The sequence below is a fragment of the Argentina silus genome (assembly GCF_951799395.1).
Source record: "Argentina silus genome assembly, chromosome: 18".
Taxonomy (NCBI): Eukaryota; Metazoa; Chordata; class Actinopteri; order Argentiniformes; family Argentinidae; genus Argentina; species Argentina silus.
The window spans coordinates 8,380,371-8,399,463 of NC_139672.1; the positions used below are offsets into that span (position 1 = coordinate 8,380,371).

A 19,093-nucleotide genomic window follows, 5' to 3' on the forward strand; every position below is an offset into this window, starting at 1 on the left:
ACCTGTTCCAGGCAAAAATTAAAAGAAGGGAGGGGAATAACTGTAAACAAACAAACAAAAATCCTCTTTTTGTAAAGAGGTGTGAAATGGAATGGATTTCCCTGTGCTTATGTTACGTCCTGTTCTCCCTGGGGAGAGGAGACAACCTAGTTCTCATGGTTTCTCTTTTCATATCATGAGAAGTGTAAAGTGCAGAAAGGTAGGTACAGTTACCGGCCTATCGCCGATGCTGCCTCAAGCACACACTGGGACAATAGAACAGCGAAACCACAGTCCATTATGATAGGGGACTGGGATCGCTGGTCTTTGTCTGGCAGACACAACGGATAGGCACTGCTTCGTCACCCTCGTACTATGTGAGACGACAGATTAGGATGTTAAGTAAACGGCTTTTAATGTTAAGTGTCTGGGCGAGCGAACGAGGCGGGAGAGGGAGAGGTTCATCGTCTGAGATCTGTTCTTGAATGTCACAAATAATAAGCACACTAATTGGACTCCTCTCTCTTTCTCTCTCTCTCTCTCTCTCTCTCTCATCGGTAACTCACTCACGGCTGTTTTGGACCTGATGGGTGCTTATTGTCGCCTTGCCAAACATTGACTTGGCGGACTAGCTACCAGGCTACCCTCCCTTCAGAGGGAGCAGGCGATTATATTTCCGCTGCATCTCATCTCAGAGTTGGCTGAGAGCAGTCCTCTACCTTGCCCTCTCTCCTGTGAATCATAATGGGAATCAAAATCTGAACAGGCGTATACTGGCCTGGGTGACTGAAACAGACTAGAACCCAGGCTAGACCATGTGTGTATCAGGGGAGGCTGCTGGGGGGTAGAAATCGGAGGACGGGCTCATTGTCATGCGTGGAATGGATCGAGGAATGGTTGTGTCAAACACACACCCGTGTTCGATACCATTACTCATTTCGTTCCAACCATTACAATGAGGCTGTTTCTACCTTCACCAGCCTCCCCTGGTGTGTATACCTGAGTTGACCTGAACTTCTAGAACTTCTATCTACTGTATCTACCTGTCCTGATCTGAACGGGCTGTGAGGGTTGGCTCCTCCCCCCGATGTTGACGGACATGACGCTGATGCTGTAGTCTGTGTACGGTTGCAGCTGCAGCACTGTCCCGGGAGAACCGGTCACTTCGGTTTCAGAGAAGAAGTCGTCCGTCTCCGACACCGCCCGCAGGATGTAGCCGGTCGCCCCGGTAACCTCGCCGAACTCCACGGTGATGCTGTCGCTCTGTTTGGAGTAGGCCTGCTCGATGACGGGCACCTCAGGAGCTGGGGGTCAGAGGAGGGACGTACACACACACACGCACGCACACACACACACACACACACATACACACATGCACACGCATGCACACACAAACACACAGACGCATACACGCGTACACACACACACACACGCACACACACACACACACACACACACACACACAATACACACACAATACACCCACATCACACAACATCATCATCATCATTGTCCGTTCGTATGTCACATGCTTTGTCTCCGACACCACTGGGACAATTTTGATGAAACTTGGGTGAATGATGCGTGTTGCCGTACAGATGCGGCATTTACAAAATTACACTGATTGGCCCCATTTTGATGAAACTATGGTCAGAGATGCGTCTTGCCAAAGAGATTGTTCCAGAGATTCGAGGTGACGCTGTCAAATCCTTGGTAATGAATCAATAAGCACTGCAAGCTCTGGTAACTTTTCAGCCTACCTCAAATCCATGGACTGCCTTAAAATAAATGCAGTTGTCTGTAAGAAGCAAAACTGATAATGAATCAAATAAACACTACACATTCCTGTACCTTTTTGGTCGTACATTTGAATAATTGTCACCAATTCACACAAGGAGGGGCACTGGTTTTCATATCTTATCTTATCTTAACTTATCTTAACTTATCTTAACTTATCATCATCAAGCTGTGATTACACATTACACACAACCCTTTTGGAGATGCACACACATGTGTGGTACACTCTTAAAACATAAGGGTACTTCATTTGTCCCTGTTAGGGGCCACCCTTTGAAGACCCCTTTTGGGTTCCGTTTAAAACCCTCTGTGGTAAGGGTTCAACATCGAACCCAAAAGGATTCTTCAAAGTTTTTTTTTTTCGGCACTAACTATAACAAAGAGTGTATACCTGTGATCTCTTCGGTCTCTGCGCTGCTCAGGACGTGGAGAGCGTTGTCCATGGCTTCTACCTGCATGGTGTACAGAGTGTTGGGGGACAGGGAGTTGACAGAGCCCATCACCGTGTTCCCACTGAACTGGGCGAACCTGGACGGTTGAGGAGAGTTCTTCGGTGTCGCTGTGATTTTATAGGAGCTGGCACCGTCGTGACTGCTCCATAGCACGGTCACACTTTTAGATGTCACGGTGAACACCGACACAGTTATGTCTGTACGGAGAGAGTCAAACATCAGATTGGTCTACTACTAAACACATTCTAGTCACTTAGAATCACACAATAGAGGCATAGAGGCAACACATTCAGTTTTAGGTCTCACAAACTGGAAAAGATAATCAAAAAGTAAGAGAAAACTCGTGTATTTAATTACCAATTTGCGCAGCACACATCTGAAAAGGAAACAAATCAGACATTATTACAAGCAATTATTATGATTTTGAGAGAAAAAAACCCACTAATGGAAATAATTGGAAAAAAAGACTGACATAATTTCAAGGGCTGTAGGCTTATTGGTATTTCATGTCTCTATTATCCCTAAAGCTAATTACAGCCCTGTATCATATTCGCTGCTCATGAGAGACAGCAGGCAGCACATTCTTTCTTCACTCAACACAGACTTCAGGACTGGTCAGCACAGGTATTTTTTTCTCTGTTCTGAATGAATTTGTCTATTGAGCCACAGTTGGGCATGCTGCATGCACTTGTTGAAAGCAGTGTGACTCAAAAGAGCCTGTGTTCTTATCAAACAGAAGTCTCCCTCTTTCTACAGTGTTTCTGTATAGACACACAAGAATGTTGTAGTTACAAGGGCACAAAGCCATTTCATTTAAAACGGCCAAATATTCAACACTATTATTTGAAGAAAGGTTTAAGAAACAGATAATTAGTGCACAATGTCAAAATAATATCATCTTACCTCTGATAAAGTCAATAAAAGCAATAGCTTTAGCATTTTGAAATCTGTTGCTCCCATTGTTCAAATGTCGTTGTGGAGAGCCGTTGCCTTCAGGCTAAGATGTGCTGTAATTTCTGACTATGTCTGGAGGGTAATGGCAAGGGCTTAACTTTTACTTTTTTGAGAGGGAGGGAGGGAGGGGGGGGGGGTGAAACGACAGGTCCTTTATTGTTTCAGCGAATACCAAAGAACCCACACGCGTGACCCCTCCCCCACCCGAACAGGCCTATCAGAATGCGAGGAGGAAAAGCTGACCTGTGCGGGGAGACAGGTACACAGGCTTGTGCTATGAAATCTATATCAATGGCCTGTGTTCTTGTTATTGTTCAAGTAAAAGGCTATTGTCATAGAACACTAGGTGAACTCATTAGGTGTCATTACTTGGTGAAGTTTACAGTGACAAAATGAAGTTTGACTAAGTAGGTGAGGTGGTAGTGTATCAAGAACTTGAAGCTAACACTTGGTAGATAGTTGTTCAACATGAGTTTCTTTCCCAATAATAGGCCTAAATAAAATAAATAAAACCTCCCAGACTGCTTCACATCCCTAAATAGAGAGAAAGATCATATTCTGAAAGATCATAACATTTCAGAAATTGGGAAATAAGTCACCTGTTTAATTGTGGGGAAAAATGTGCACCATAGCCACAAGATATAATACCCAATACAGTTTCATGGCTGTGTGTAGGGAGGTTTTTTCTGCAAGGCATTTTCTACCAAGTACCATTTTCACCCGAAGAACCTTTTTTGGCAGAAAGGGTTCTTCACAGCTTCTTAGTAAAGCGAAAGGGTTCTACTGTACATATAACCCTTTTCATCTGAATTACCCTTTTACCACCCAAACAAAACGTTTGTTTTGTGCATGTGTAATACAGTAAGAACCAAATAAGATCCAACATCACAGGTACATCGGTTAGTAAGATAATGTACCACAAAGAACTGTTGCTAGGGGATTGTGCCGAATTATGAATTTCCGTTCTTTCTGTTTCATTATCTCACAAACCTCTGATGTTGGTTCTTGCTTGATTCTAACTGTATCACACTAAAGCGCTGTATTGGGTAAAGCTAACAAAGACGCCTCTTTATACAGAACAATTCAATGGTGAGCCTGGAACACAGAGCACTCCCTGGTCCCCAGAGACTACTCTGGCTGTCTGCATCAGATCTCCACTGTACTGAGGGGTGTGGACGTCCCACAGGACCACGCACGGAAAAAAACATCCTTTGTGAGCCGAGGATGAAAGTAGAAATCTGATCAAATTAAACTTTACAGACACCTCTGAGACAATCCCAATACCTCAACCTGCAGTTGACGTCTGAACAGTTGCTTTGTGAGCTATATCTAATCAGTACGCCCATGGGTGTTACAACACACCCACATCATCAATTACATCATTCACTCACACGATATCTCAGGAAACAGACCAGCTTCTATACAGGACTTGCCCTAGCATCAGCCTACGCTGCAACACAGTCTTCTAACCAAACGTGGAGGCAGAAACGACTGTACGTAGCACCATGTATCATGTGGCGGACTGCTGTACATTCACATCTATTCTACTACTAGGACTAAACACTATTTTATAGTATTTTCTATAGCATTTTGAGACCTGGTGAAAAAATGAGACCACATCATGACCACATCATAACCACATCATGACCACTCCATCACATCATGACCACTCCATGACCATAACATGACCACATCATGACCACTCCATGACCACAACCTGATAGGACTTCATTCAAATGTGGAAGGTTATCTTCAGGCGGTGTTATGTGCCACGTTTGTTGTAAAATTAAACATAAAGTGTAATCTCTGCCTACAGCACATAAAACCACCAGTGATATCCTATTCTGAGTATTCAACTTCAATGGCGCTGCATCTGTTACCTGTTTAGTGGGTGGTCCTTCTTCCTGGCTTTAGTACCCTGTGGGGGTACAAAAACAAATTTTAATAAGTGTGTGTACTATAATTGTTTTGGGACTGCGAGGGTAGTGGAGCATGTGTGTGTAGGTGGCATCAGATGTTTGAGCTGTGATGGTAAGCGATGTGTGTGTGTGTGTGTGTGTGGGTGTGTATGGGGATCAGATTTGACTGTGAGGGAACAGCGTGAATACTTCCGCTTAACTCCTGTGGTTTCCTCTCCTTTATGTGGGTGTCATGGGTGATGGCTCCCCCTAAAGCACCCACCAGATCAGGCTTCAGACGCTGGAGGACGTCCAACTGACGCCATTGATGTGTTTCCACTCCCAAGGCCAAGAGATCAGACTTAAGGCAGTTTCACACCTCTGACAGGTACAGTATCAATGTGACTGCTGTGAAAGTTCTGTGGTAACGGATTAGTTAAATTGCTGGTGTGCTCCTCACCGCCTGTGTTTCTGAAGCATACGACAGATGTAAGCCAAGTCTAACCATTAAAGGGATGGTTCAGCCTATTTTCATGTTTAGGGGAAATCTCATCTTACCCTGTGTTGTCCTCATAGGTCAGTAGTGAAAGCTTCTCCTGTTCTCCGTTCTCCACTCTGCTACCACAGCACAGGCTAGCAGTTAGCAGCGCCTTCTCCGTTAGACAGGATTCAAACGGACCCTACATTTGCATCGCTTCAATTACATGCCAAAATCTCCTCAGGGAAACTTCAAAGTTTAGTTTGTACCAAAGTGGAGAACGGTGAACCGGAGAAGGTTTCACTACTGGCCTATGAGGACAACTCAGGGTAAGATGATATTTCACCTAAACATGAAAATAGGCTGAACCATCCCTTTAATCTGAATATCAATTTAAAGGCCACATTCCAACATGGGATTCACTCACAAAACTCAGGATGCAAATGTAAGATTTGAGAGGAAAAGTCTTGTTGTGTTACTCATTGTTGACAATTTGATCAGAAATCCAAATACAACACTGATTTACCTCCTTACCAACAGTACAATCACAATATGATATTACTTTTTACAGGAACTTATACCTACAGGGCACCTCACCCCAAGCCACATACCAGGAAGAGGAACTGTTTAGTCTTATCTTAAATTACCGGGAAAAAAAAAACGGAAAGTGTGTGAGAATGAGTGTGTGTGTGTGTGAGAGTAAAATGTGTGTGTGTGAGAAAGTAAATGTGAATGTTTTTGGTCAGCCTTTGTAAGAGATAGTGGGTGTGTGTGTGTGTGTGTGTGTGTGTGTGTGTGTGTGTCTGTCTGTGTGAGAGAAAAAGTGTGTGGGGGAATTATCATGTGTTTGGTGTCAGTCTGTATGCATGTGTGTGTGAAAGAGAGACACACTATCTGTGTGTGTGTGTGTGTGTGTCAGTGTCTGAGTATGTGTGTAATACCACCTGCACCTCCAACAATTGGAGGGGACAGTCCAGGAATGTTGTCTGTTCACTTTCTTCTTGTTCTTCTTCTTGTTCTTCTTCTTCTCAAATACTCGGACAGAACAACAGAGAAACACAATACCTCACAACAAAACCCGGACGGAGGCAGAGGCAGAAGCAGCAGGCACCAGCGGGCTGGGACAGAGAGGACGCCACAAAGACCTCCCAGAGAAACTCTATAAGCAGCCGTTTTGTCTGCGATATCCACAGTACGACAGGGCTTGGGCGCGGCGGGGGGGGGGGGGGGGGGGGGGGGGGGGGGGGGGTCAAATGAACAAATTAGCTGAAAGGACAAAAGTTGATACCCATCCTCGGAAACAAGTGACGGGGGTTTTTCTGTAATGGAATATTCCAAATCTGGCCTAGTTTTAATGAAGTTAATCTCCGTCCCTCTGCGGGTTGCTGGTGTTTATGATGGACGGCCGGCCGGGTGGGTGGCGGTGAGGAAGAGATGATAGGGATGCCTTGGGGCATATTGCGCCACGGCCATAGAAACTATAGGTTAGATTGTCTGCTTCAAGAGGTGATTGACACTGGTAGTAATAGAAGATGTCCTGCACATCGCTGGTGTCTCCAAACTAAAGGTCAGATTGCAGTTGGTGCTGCTGCCCCCTCTTGTGTCCAACGGAACACACTGATTGTCTTAACGAAGCTCACGGGCCAGAATGTTGACGATGAACAGGTCATTGTGTGTGGGAGTCATTCTTTTGTTTATCATACCAATACACATTAGCCTCTCAAATACCAGCTACCATTTTACAATGTAAGCATATCAAAGACTCTGTAATGTTTTCACACTTAGAAGACAAAAAATAATTTAATTCCAAATAGAGTATCGTCGGTAAAGTCTTAAATAAATCAACATTTTCACAAAGAAATTAATACAGTACATGTTTTTTTTTTTTTAAATGTATTCAAAATATGAAACTGGTAATTTAACTGAAAACTGAACATTGATATAAGTCCTCACTGAAAACTGAGGATAGAACGTGTTAGTCAGTGGCCTAGTTAGTTGCGTGAAATGATCCTAGACCAACTCTTAGGGTAAACTCTGACGGTAGATGTATGGCTGGCTGTAACTATCTGACCATGCTCGAAAGAACAGAAATCACAAATGTAACTGTAACCACGAACCCCAACAGTAACCCTATATCCTTCTACCCCCTCCTGACTGATTCAGGTTGGGATTAGAGGAGGATTAAACCCATCCTAGACCAGAACCTCTACCCAGGGTGTTATGAGCCAGTGTTGATCCTGCCGCCTAGTGGCTGAAGGCCGTGTAACTTCCGGTAGAGCTCAGCCTTGGCCAGGTCAGCTGACAAGCTTTTGGCCATCCTGTCTGTGGTCTGCTTCATGCTGCGGGCCGTCTCGATGGCCTTGTCCAGAGTCCTGCTGATGTCCTCCTCCTGGAGATCAATCAATAGCTCAATTAATCAATCCATCAATCAGTAAATCAGTTACTCAATCAATCAATAAACTGGGCATATACTGTATTTTTCTTTATTTTGAATATTTCACATTCAAAGGCATATATAGTATTTTGCATTCAGAGTTTTTTATTTATTTATTTTTACACATTCTAAGCTTCGCCATACATTAAGTCATATGTTGAAGTGTATATTTTGTGAGGAAAGCTACAGAGAGGTAAACATACACCAGGGACCAGGGTCCACCAGAGCTGTGATTCTGGTGGATAGCAGGCCTCACCTTGCTGCCTCTACGTCTGCTCCCCCTGCTCCCTGTCCTGGGGGGGCTGAGGGCTGGGGGCAGTGTCCGCTGGAAGTACACGTTACTGGGCAGGAGAGCTGAGTCTGACTGGGTAGAGCGCCTCCGGTGGTGGGAGACAGACTGCAGCGGCTGCTCCTGCACTTTGAAGCTATGAAGAGAGAGTATGGAAGAGAGAGAGAGAGAGAGAGAGAGAGAGAGAGAGAGAGAGAGAGGGCGTTAGAAATGACCAGTCAGACCATAACTCATTGTCCCCACTCCTAGACACTGATGAAGGTCACTCCCCGAAACGTTGATAGCAAACGCTAAGGATACATCCAGTACAATCATCGTTAGAGTTATTGATATAAACGACATTACCAAGCTGGTAGACTGCAGGAGGAGGTGTAGTTGACCTGTAACAGTGGTTTCTGGAGAGGCTGAGAGGAGAGCAGAGAGTACTTCCTCTTGGGGCACACATACTCCATGTCCCCCGCTGCTCATATGGAGAGATATACCAACAGCATGAACATCACAACCCTAACACCATGTTCAATATTCACAGACTCACATTCAAGTCCAACTATAGTATCTCATGATAATAGCTTATTACACTGCCACATACACCTGGCAATATGAACCGGTCGACAACAGAAATCAGAAGAAAACACTAGTTATTCTCAATTATATTTACGGTCGATTAAATATATGGTAGTGGACTTATGGAGTGGGGTTAGGGTTACGGGTTAGGGTTAGTCTTACGTGAAGTTCTGTAGCTGGTGTTTCTGTAGGGACTGTTTCTGGGACTGGAGTGGGTCAGGTCTGAGGTCTCTAGAGAACAGTTCTCTTCTGACCCTGGAGGAGAGGGAGAAATCAACACCGCTGTCAAGCCTGACCACCCCAATGTAATCATGGCTGTACACAACATACACTGTTCTCCGAATTGGTGAAACTCGATGTGTGTCTATCTAAGATTTTCATCTGTTCCCTCTGTGTTACTGATATGAGAGGGGAGTAATACAAAAAAAGCACCAACCTGAGTGCTTTTTGTTCTGAGGTTTCCCTGGTGTGTCAGAGGAGGTGTAGGGCTTGATGTTCCCTCTCCTGCCCCCTGCAGGTGTGCTGTGCATCTGCTGCATGTTCACAGAGTCCCCACTGTCTGTACCTTGAGTGCAAACACAACACAACAAGAAAACATTAACAGCCACTTGGCTTTGACACTTATTTTGTCAAACAAATGTGTCATGGTGGACGTTTGTGTACCTTTGCTCTTGCTGGGGTCCATGTCTGAGGAGATCCAATCCTCTATCTTCATCAGACTGGAGTTTGGGTCGGTTGGACTCTGTCTGTCAGGTCGGCTGCCAGCTGTCTTCCAGACACTACTGCACAATGTCAGAGTATCTTTTAATAGGGTTAAGCATGAAATGATAACACTACGATTCAGCAGAAATACCACACAATAACATCCATCCATCCCTCTGTCCAGGTATACTGTTTATACTGTATCCCTTTATCTATCCATCCATCCATCCACCCACCCACCCACCTACCCATCCATCCACCCACCCACCCACCTACCCATCCATCCACCCACCCACCCACCCAACTCAACCATCCACCCACCCACCCACCCACCCACCCACCCACCCACCCATCCACCCACCCACCCATCCATCCATCCATCCATCCACCCAACCCACCCACCCACACATCCATCCACCCAACCCACCCACCCACACATCCACCCACCCACCCATCTATCCATCCCTCATGGAACCCAAGTGGAGCACCAGGAGCAGAGCCCTACCTGTTAGTGGGGGATTTGTGGAGTGCTCTGGGCCTGGCTTTGGGCCTCCTGTCCTGCCTGTCCTGCCTCTCCTGCCTGTACCTGGAGGTGAGGTGATCCATCCTCTGGGTGAGGTGTGGCAGCTGGACCAGACCCTCCTCCAGATCCCTCTTCAGCCTGGACACCTCCGACTGCAGGGCCAGGATAGCCTCACTGGAAAACACACACACACACACACACACACACACACACACACACACACACACACACACACACACACACACACACACACACACACACAAGAAGAGGTCAGATTACCTACAGGTGATTAACTTAACTCTTAAAATTAGATATACTGTATATTGTAGACTACTGTATATATTATATATTGCAGGCACAGACTAACTTGTGACAGGAGCAGGAGTGTGGGTGGTTATCTCTCTGTGGCGTATCCATGGTGATGCTGTGAAGAGAGTTTGTTCGGCAGTCGGCGTTCGGGGGTCGGAGCTGGCTGGACACGTAGAAGTCAGCTTCTGTGTCTATGTGTGTGTGTGTGTGTGTGTGTGTGTGTGTTTGTGTGTCGAGCGGAGGGAGAGAGAACAGACTTTATCAATCATGAGTGCCTCAGGCAATCTCCGAGTCTACTGAAGAACATCAATCGACTGGCTAACATCCACACTGTCACAATCACAACAAACATTCACAACAACATCAGCATCAACCTCAAGTGTCCTGGGGTGGTCCAGTGGTCTAGCACCACAGCCTTACAGTACACATAGGCCCATATCGGCATGGGTTCGAATTCGGCCCATGCCCTGCTGACATACCTTCTCCTCCTGTCTTTCTCCACTGTCTCTGTCCAATAAAAGCTGAAAAAAGAGAGTGGGACTACCATGCTCTAAAAAACTAAACATCAGCATTCATCCTCCATTACTGACCCTGCAGTAGGGCTGGTAGGTCCTGGGTAGAGGTGCTCTTCACCCACTGATCCAGGGCGGTGCTGCAGAGCTGGGGCTGTCCAGGCGTCCCCAGGCTGCCTCTCCTCTCCCCGGGCAGCATGGCTGGGTGGACAGCTGTCTGGAGGTTAGAGCAGGAGGCCTCGCTGTCTGAACCACTGATGCTCATCGGACTGGAGGTCCCATGACACTGGAACTGGAGTCTACGGGTGAGAAACACATTGATAACCAGATATGAAATCTGGTGTTTTCAATAATGAATCAACAATGTATTAATGCATGCATAAATTATAGCTATTGTACCAATTAGATGTCTATGTTTGTGTGTTTATATGTGTTTATCTGTGTTTGTGTGTGTGTGTGTGTGTGTGTGTGTGTGTGTGTGTGTGTGTGTGTGTGTACCTGTACGTACCTCTCTGTATTTAGTTTTGGTTGGGACAGTCCTGTAGCTGGTCGACTCAAATCAGAGCTCCCAAACCCACTGTCTGTCTCTGGACTCACTATCCTCTACACCCCAGGAAACACAACATCAACGTCGGAATATTTTGTGTATGTTTAATCATTTGTAGATCTTATTTTTTATTATTTACTTTCCAACATTGAAAAGGATGCCAACGTTAATAATTCAACACAAACTAACTCTTCCTGACCCACCTAACTAACTAACTAACTTACTGTGGATCTTGGAGACAAACACAGACATAGCACATGTTGCCTCTTACCTGGGGCGTAGTGAGGGTTTGGTCAGAGAGGCTCTGGGTCTTAGCTTCAGAGGAGCAGGAGACCTCTACGGCCAGACACACACTCTCCCCCAGATCACACTCACACTCCGGGCTCTGGAGACTCTGCTGCAGCCTACTACAACAACAACAACAACAACAACAACAACAACACAATTAACCATACCTCATCGCTTTGAAAGGATAACTGCACAAAATAATATTTTCAGCGAAATATTTAACATTAAATATCATCATCAAAAAGTCTTGTCTGTGGCAGGAAATCATTGCAAGATCATGTTTTAGCTTGTAGGTCAATTCTTACTGTTTCTAGAGTCGTCACTAACCACAAAGGTCTCAATGACACAGTGGAAGGCGGACAAGAATGATTAGTTGTGTGAGTCATACATAACGTATATGCAAATGTGATGCATTACAGAGAATAGAGAAGTGTGCATGAAGGCTAATCGCAAAATGAGTTAACTACTCTAACTAATCTACATGGTCAAGTTAACTACTCTAACTAATCTACATGGTCAAGTTAACTACTCTAACTAATCTACATGGTCAAGTTAACTACTCTAACTAATCTACATGGTCAAGTTAACTACTCTAACTAATCTACATGGTCAAGTTAACTACTCTAACTAATCTACATGGTCAAGTTAACTACTCTAACTAATCTACATGGTCAAGTGCTGTGAACTCAAGTACCAAAATGCTAACCTTTCAGGTGTCCACTGTCTGTCTGCTGAGGGAGGGTCTGGTCTAGACAGACACGTCAGGATGCTATCATAGCCTATCCTCCTCTCCTCTTCCTCCTCCTCCTCCTCTTCCTCTGTGGTGGTAGTGATGTCCAGTCCCTCCAGGGAATCGTGTGAGATCCTTAGGGAGAGAACAAGAGGAACACACAGACTCAAACACACTGTTCCCTCTCTCTGAGAGGAATCCGACACCGCCTCTGTACCTGTAACACAATCTGCCCACGGGAGGGCCAGGAGTGTGCCTGTTATCTGAATGCACATAAACGCACCCGCGCACGCACCCGCGCACGCACGCACACATAAGAACACACACACACACACACACACACACACACACACACACACACACACACACACACACACACACTCCATTCACAGTATCCATCAACAGGCTAGATGATTATCAAAGGCATCCTACACATTATCAAAGGCATATGATAGGAGTTTCATTTAATGACAGATTATTTTTTCTCCAAAGCCATGTCTTTGTATGTTGAGTTCCAGCACTTAAATTCAATCATTCATTTCATTACATGTCATGTCTGATTCAATAAGACTTTATTCAGTAAAACATAACAGGCCATTCAAGGCCTGAATTGAAATGGCAGTCACCTCAACCCTGCACAGCACGTTAGCCTAGATGCTACGCTACACAGTGAGTGTTCTATGGAGAGAGACAGTGACATGTTGTGTACCGTAGACCGCTGCTGCTCTGTCCAGTGCTGTTCAATACAGAGTCTCCGGTTGGGAGCTCACAGCTTTGCATTGAACCGTCATCAGCATAGACCTCACTAGCCTCCTCTTCCTCCTCTTCCTCCCTCTTCTTCACCATCTCATAACCCCTCGTGGAAAAACAAGGGCTTGGTTCCGGTAACGTGAGACCCTGTCGGATAATCGGAGGTTAATCAGAGGAGTACACGCATGCACACACGCGCACACACACACACACACACACACACACACACACAGAGACACACACACACACACACACACACACAAACGTGTCCACACTCGTGATACATGAGCAATCATGGAGGATATAAATGTTACTCAATGAGACAGCAGGACACACCTGCACTGACGAAAAAGAACACTTATTTCAACATCGACATCTGGAAGTACAGATGTTACAGCGAGTGAGAGAGAGAGAGAAACACACACACACACACACACACACACACAGATGTGTCATGAGTGTGTAGTGAGAGTAGTGAGTAACAGGTGACAGGAAGTGAGTAACTCTGAGTGAGAGGGCGAGTTAGTGCCTATGTTTTACCTCATGCGGGGGTGGGGGTGGTGGTGGTGGTGGTGGGGAGGGGGTGGGCAGGCAGGGGGCACAGCTCTCCACACTCAGTGATGGAGGGGTGGGGGTGGAGGACGAGTGTGGAGGGGAGAGCTGCTCACACACGTTCGTGTCTATCAGCTCCTTAATGTCCTCTAGGTGCATCCCTATCCTGAATATCTCCCCCTCCACCTGCCTACACACACACACACACACACACACATGATCACGCACACGAGCATGCACGCACACACACACATGCACGCACGCACGCGCGCACACACACACACACACACACACACACACACACACCAGTGAGTGAGTAAGTTGAGTTCCCCACACACAAACCCACACTCACAACACTGTCTATGAAATTGCCTACATAATTCAATTCATGAATTGAAAACAGATTCATTTTCAATTGGGATATTTCCATTCATGAATTGTCATTTTAATTCCCTTCCTGAATGAACTGATTTGAAATGAAATTGACCCCAAACCTGTTCCCCACAGTGTGATGTGGGTTCCAACTCTCACCTCTCAGGGTCGAACGTGCCTGTGTTCCTGGACCGACTCATGTAGTTCTGCATCTCCAGAGCTCTGTGCTCCTCCTTGGTACTGAGGTACCTCCTCTCCAGCTGGTCCTGGGCCTCCATCATACTCTTCAACATCTGGAAGGAAGGGAGGCCAAACACGGTTTGGTGATTTGTTATTACACAAAGTCTAAAGAGGAAGTACTGTAGCATTAGATATGAATACTTAGATAGGATGTGTAGTCCTTCAATATGTGTATTATGGTCCAGTGCATTAGAAGAATACTTACCATTTGCTGTTCTTCAATACTTATGGACATGGTATTGAGGCACATTTTGAATTCATGCACCTGCAAAGAAATATGTGCTTATAATTCACAATCAATTCACTGATATGTTTTGCACCCCAACAATTGTTTTGATATTTATTCTGAGTTACCTTCTGCATAAACTGACTAATGATATCCGTCAGTTCCCTGGTCATCCTTTCCCCATCACTCTGACACTGTTGGTCAGTCTGGGTCTGGGTCAAGGAGGGGTTGAGCTGTTTAGCATGGTTTGGCTGGATATGTTCCTCAGCTGATTGTCCTGCAACCACAACAAACGCTCAGAGAGAGAGAGAGAGAGAGAGAGAGAGAGAGAGAGAGAGAGAGAGAGAGAGAGAGAGCAGACATGCTAATGCGACCTATTTCTATAGTATGGTCTTCTGCCGGATCAAAAACATATTGCATCATTTTGATTATGATCTAATGTGAAAAATGATACAATAACAAGGAGTTACTTCATGTAAATCCAGTAAAACCTCACATCCCTAAACTGTGTGTTACAGCAGAGGTATGGAACAGGTAGAATCTGACCCTGCATTGTGTAGTACGTCATCTTTTTCCTATGACACTTTGAACCCTCTCTCTCTCTTATGAAAGGTTGGGTTGACGTGAGTGAAACTGGAACCTTATGTCATTCGACCCCATTTGTTACTAAGGAGACCAGTTCCTCCTCACAAGGTTGTTAAGGATACTGAGAGAGGACCCTTACTAAGATCAGATGTCAGAGGCAGCTTCTTGCCTGTTGGAAGTGGAGGAGTGGGGAGAGGCTTTGATCCAAAATGGCCACCATTGCTACCCAGTCCCAGATGGTCCTCTTGGTCACCACAGTCAAACTCAAGAGGAAGGTCAGAGGGTTGTTGAGTCTGTTGAAAGAAATAGACAAAACAACACTGTCTGTGTCACACCAAGGTAACTTTTGGAAACATAGTTCAACAGCAATATGGAGTTCAGAGACAGCAAACTTACTTTTGTTCCCAGTCTGATCTGATCAATAAGGTTCTCCGCCTCTGCATATTTAGTGAGCAATTTATTGTACTCAGCCTAGAAGAGAATGATAACATTGAGGGGAATGTATTCAGTAATGCTAAATGATTTTTACAACTGACACATACTGTATGCTATACATACTTAATGACACCGATAAATCTGAGCAAACAAAATCTGTTTCATATCATCACATCCCTTTGATCAATGACAAAGATGTACCAGATCTGCACAACACAGTAGTAACAGTGAATAACCTGGAGATGATGGACCAGGTCTGGGGTGGTCCCACTCGGTTCCCCCTGGGCCCCCTGGTCTCTGGCGACGGAGGGCCTGCCTGAGGGCTGGATGGTGTCCTCCAGCATCTTGATGACGCTGATGACGTCTACAGCTGCCTTACAGGATGCAGACGACCTTCCCAGCATGCCCGGCGAGGACTGGGCTCGGAGGATAGTGATGGGTGACTGACTGATGGGTCGGACCACGCTGCTGTTACCGGTGCTCTTTGGGATCTTGACCTTGGGAGTGACCTTGGAGAAGTCTGGGGGAGGGTAGTGGACTTGGCCCTGGCCGTACTTGATCTCAGTGAAGGACCTGGTTCTCACAAGGGGAATTATCTTGATCTGACCTTCCTCCTCTTCGTCATCTTCATCATCGTTGTCTACGTGTTTGGATAGGATTGGACTGCTGCTACCTCTGCTGTCCTGATCAGAGTCTTGATTCTTTCTGTTTGATGTGTTACTTCCTGATGTAGAGGTGATGTCACTGTTGTGAGACTCCTCCTCCTCCTGTCCCAGTCTGTCTGATCCCTCTGAGGCATTAGGACTTCTGTCACCATTTACCTTACACAGTATCTGTTTGATGTCACTAGGCCTCCCTGTGCTGCTGCGCCGTGGGGCCCGGCTCAGCACACTATCACTACAGGGACTTCCTGCAGTGCTGCGTCGTGGGGCTGTACCACTATCAATATTGGGGCTCCCTGTGCTGCTGCGTCGAAGGGCTATGCTCAACATAGTCTCATCCATGCTCTCCAGTAGGGACACCTCTGGCAGGGTCTCGGCCTCGATCAGCCTGCCCGAGCAGAGCAGCTCATCCTGGGAGAAGTGACGGAGCAGTAGCTGGGTGATGTCTGGTTGTGGGGCTTCAAAGACAGGACTACTGCATAAGGGTGCAGCCTCTGCTGGCCTGGTAGAGTCACCATTGCCCCCCACTGGAGACACAGATGCAAGGTCTAAAGGATGGATCTCTATGGGGAGGTGACCTTGTGTGATACTGGTATCTCCATCCATTGCAGGCAGGTCAGATGGATCTAGAACATTGGGGCTTGATTGGAGAGTTCCAACATCACTTATTGTTGAATTCTCCTCAGAGCTGCTTGTGGGGTTGATGTAGCGGCTCCCTAAGTCACCATCGTAGGGAAGGTCTTCCTGGTCTTCGTCACTGGTGTCCCCTGGGTCCTGGTGCCCCCAGATCGACAGCTGCTCCTCTTGCACGGTGTTGGGTCTCTGGGCTGACACGCGCGTCACGCTGCTCTTGGTCCTGCCGTCCACCACACGCTCACTCTGACGACTGTCTCCGCTACCACTCTCTGAGGAGGACTCACCCGAGTCAGAGAACTCTGCATTCTCTATGAATGGTAGGGGACAACAACAACACCAGGGTCACATTCATACTGCCACATAGAAACGTGAATCATCCCTGGTCATCCCTGTCACATAGAAACGTGAATCATCCCTGGTCATCCCTGTCACAGAAAAGTGAATCATCCCTTGTCATCCCTGTTACATAGAAAAGTTAACCATCCCTTGTCCATAGATACAAATGTGTTATAAAGGATCATATCTTGATTCACAAACAGTCAGTAACATAGATAATACAGTATCAAATGAATAAAATAATTTAAAAAAACAAGTAAAAAACAATCAATAAACTTGAACAGTAGAGAAGGCACTATATACAAACAAGCAGTGTAAGTCTTACCACTGAGGTGGATGCTGGCCCCAGAGGCTGCAGACTCTCCTTGAGAGAGACACACGACAAAGGAGCCCTCCAGGTCGCTGAAGTGGAGACTCTCGTCCTCACTCAGGTCCACAAAGATACTCTGCTGGATGCACTTCTCCCACAAGATGGAGGACTGAGGGGAAGAGGCCCCCCTCTCCTTGGGCTCAGAATCCTCCTCTTGGTCTCCCTCCATGGCTCTCACTTCAAAACACCCCTGTGTTGCCTTGTCCTGCCCCCCCCCCCTCTCCCTCAACTCTTGTCTCCCTGCCCTGTCTGCCTTGGCCTGCAATGAGAGGGAACAGGGAAGAGGACAATGGTCCTGTTCATGCCTTAGCAACGCAGACGGGTGAACAGAAAACAATGGATCAAGATGTGTTGAGCTGTTAATTATTCAATAATCTATGCATTGTGTGGCCGTGGGTATGAGTGTAGTGTACAGTGGTGTGTGTGTGTGTGTGTGTGTGTGTGTGTGTGTGTGTATGTGTGTGTGTGTGTGTGTGAGAGAGAGAGAGAGTTGACAGACTTGCTCTTCCACATAACAAGTGAGTGATGGTGTAGGCGATAAGTTCAACAACAACATTGCTCATGTGGAGTCAAGTAGCTTTCTTCAGGCTGGCTATAGTTATATTATAACCCAGTAATGCCCTCTATGGATGTCCTCATCTATCCTACAGTCCAACTACATAAGTTTAAATTAAATTCTAGTTTATATACAATTATTTCTTAAAACTATGCCACATTCAAGCACACTATACGGTTAGTGTACCATGATGAACATCTCACTCTCTCTCTCACTCTCTTTCTCCCTCAAATACAAATAAATGTATCTTACATGCACCTCTAAAACACGGTGGATCTCAAAAATGCATCCTTTTCAGTACTGCATAGTTGGTGCGGCAACTTACCCTGTCATGAAATTCTCAGAAGTCCAACCTAAGGTTTGACAGTGACATCTGTCTGGAATGGGAGCACATCACCCTCACAGCCCTGCTCCATATGTGATCTTCTGACATAACCAACTATGCAGTTACTATTTCACAGTGTTACATTGTTACAAAAAAGGGAAGCCTGATGTCTGTGGTCTCATCAATAATGTACATTGTTTCGCTGAACGTCTGGTCCTTGCACACGAGGGGGAGGAGTTGGCTTGGTTGCTTTGGCAACCGCTGAAGCTTTCCCCAAAAGTGAGCTAAGTCAGCTAGCTAACTTTCTCATGCAAAAACTTGTTGAAGAAGATATTTTACTTGTGTCAGACAGGCTGCATCCCACCAAAACACATCCCACGAGTTGATTGCGGTAGTTGCAAAAAAACCCATTATAAACATAAACTTATCTTAGCTAGTTGGTAGCTGATAAGCATTCTTTTTTGCTGATCCATTTGATTTGACACTTCACTTCACAGCATGATGTTGATGACTCATCAACTACAGTTGACATCCACTATTCAAATTTCATTGGTTCAAAGACAGTTATTTTGGGCGTGACTTTCTTTGAATC

The 19,093-nt window shown here is 45.8% G+C and overlaps 2 protein-coding genes across 2 annotated transcripts in view; both read right to left on the minus strand.

The window, feature by feature from the left end:
- Positions 1 to 7,244, minus strand: part of fndc7a (fibronectin type III domain containing 7a) — a gene marked incomplete at its 5' end in the record, with an annotated part of 13,706 nt that extends 6,462 nt beyond the window's left edge. Inside the window, 5 exons of the mRNA XM_083690499.1 lie at positions 1,023 to 1,283; positions 2,168 to 2,425; positions 2,586 to 2,604; positions 6,553 to 6,593; positions 7,199 to 7,244. Coding sequence (XP_083546625.1) covers positions 1,023 to 1,283; positions 2,168 to 2,425; positions 2,586 to 2,604; positions 6,553 to 6,593; positions 7,199 to 7,244 — 625 coding nt within the window. The remainder of the gene's footprint in view (positions 1 to 1,022; positions 1,284 to 2,167; positions 2,426 to 2,585; positions 2,605 to 6,552; positions 6,594 to 7,198) is intronic.
- Positions 7,245 to 7,338: 94 nt separating this feature from the next.
- Positions 7,339 to 17,789, minus strand: aknad1 (AKNA domain containing 1; the record flags this gene model as incomplete). The annotated part of the gene is made up of 20 exons (XM_083690500.1): positions 7,339 to 7,947; positions 8,249 to 8,417; positions 8,627 to 8,741; positions 9,008 to 9,100; positions 9,282 to 9,410; positions 9,509 to 9,627; positions 10,053 to 10,244; positions 10,438 to 10,570; positions 10,970 to 11,190; positions 11,400 to 11,494; positions 11,710 to 11,845; positions 13,166 to 13,353; positions 13,747 to 13,948; positions 14,290 to 14,423; positions 14,576 to 14,635; positions 14,725 to 14,873; positions 15,321 to 15,474; positions 15,578 to 15,652; positions 15,853 to 17,222; positions 17,576 to 17,789. 20 exons carry the CDS (start codon positions 17,787 to 17,789, stop codon positions 7,777 to 7,779), a joined length of 4,119 nt encoding a protein of 1,372 aa, XP_083546626.1. The 3' UTR covers positions 7,339 to 7,776.
- Positions 17,790 to 19,093: the final 1,304 nt, after the last annotated feature.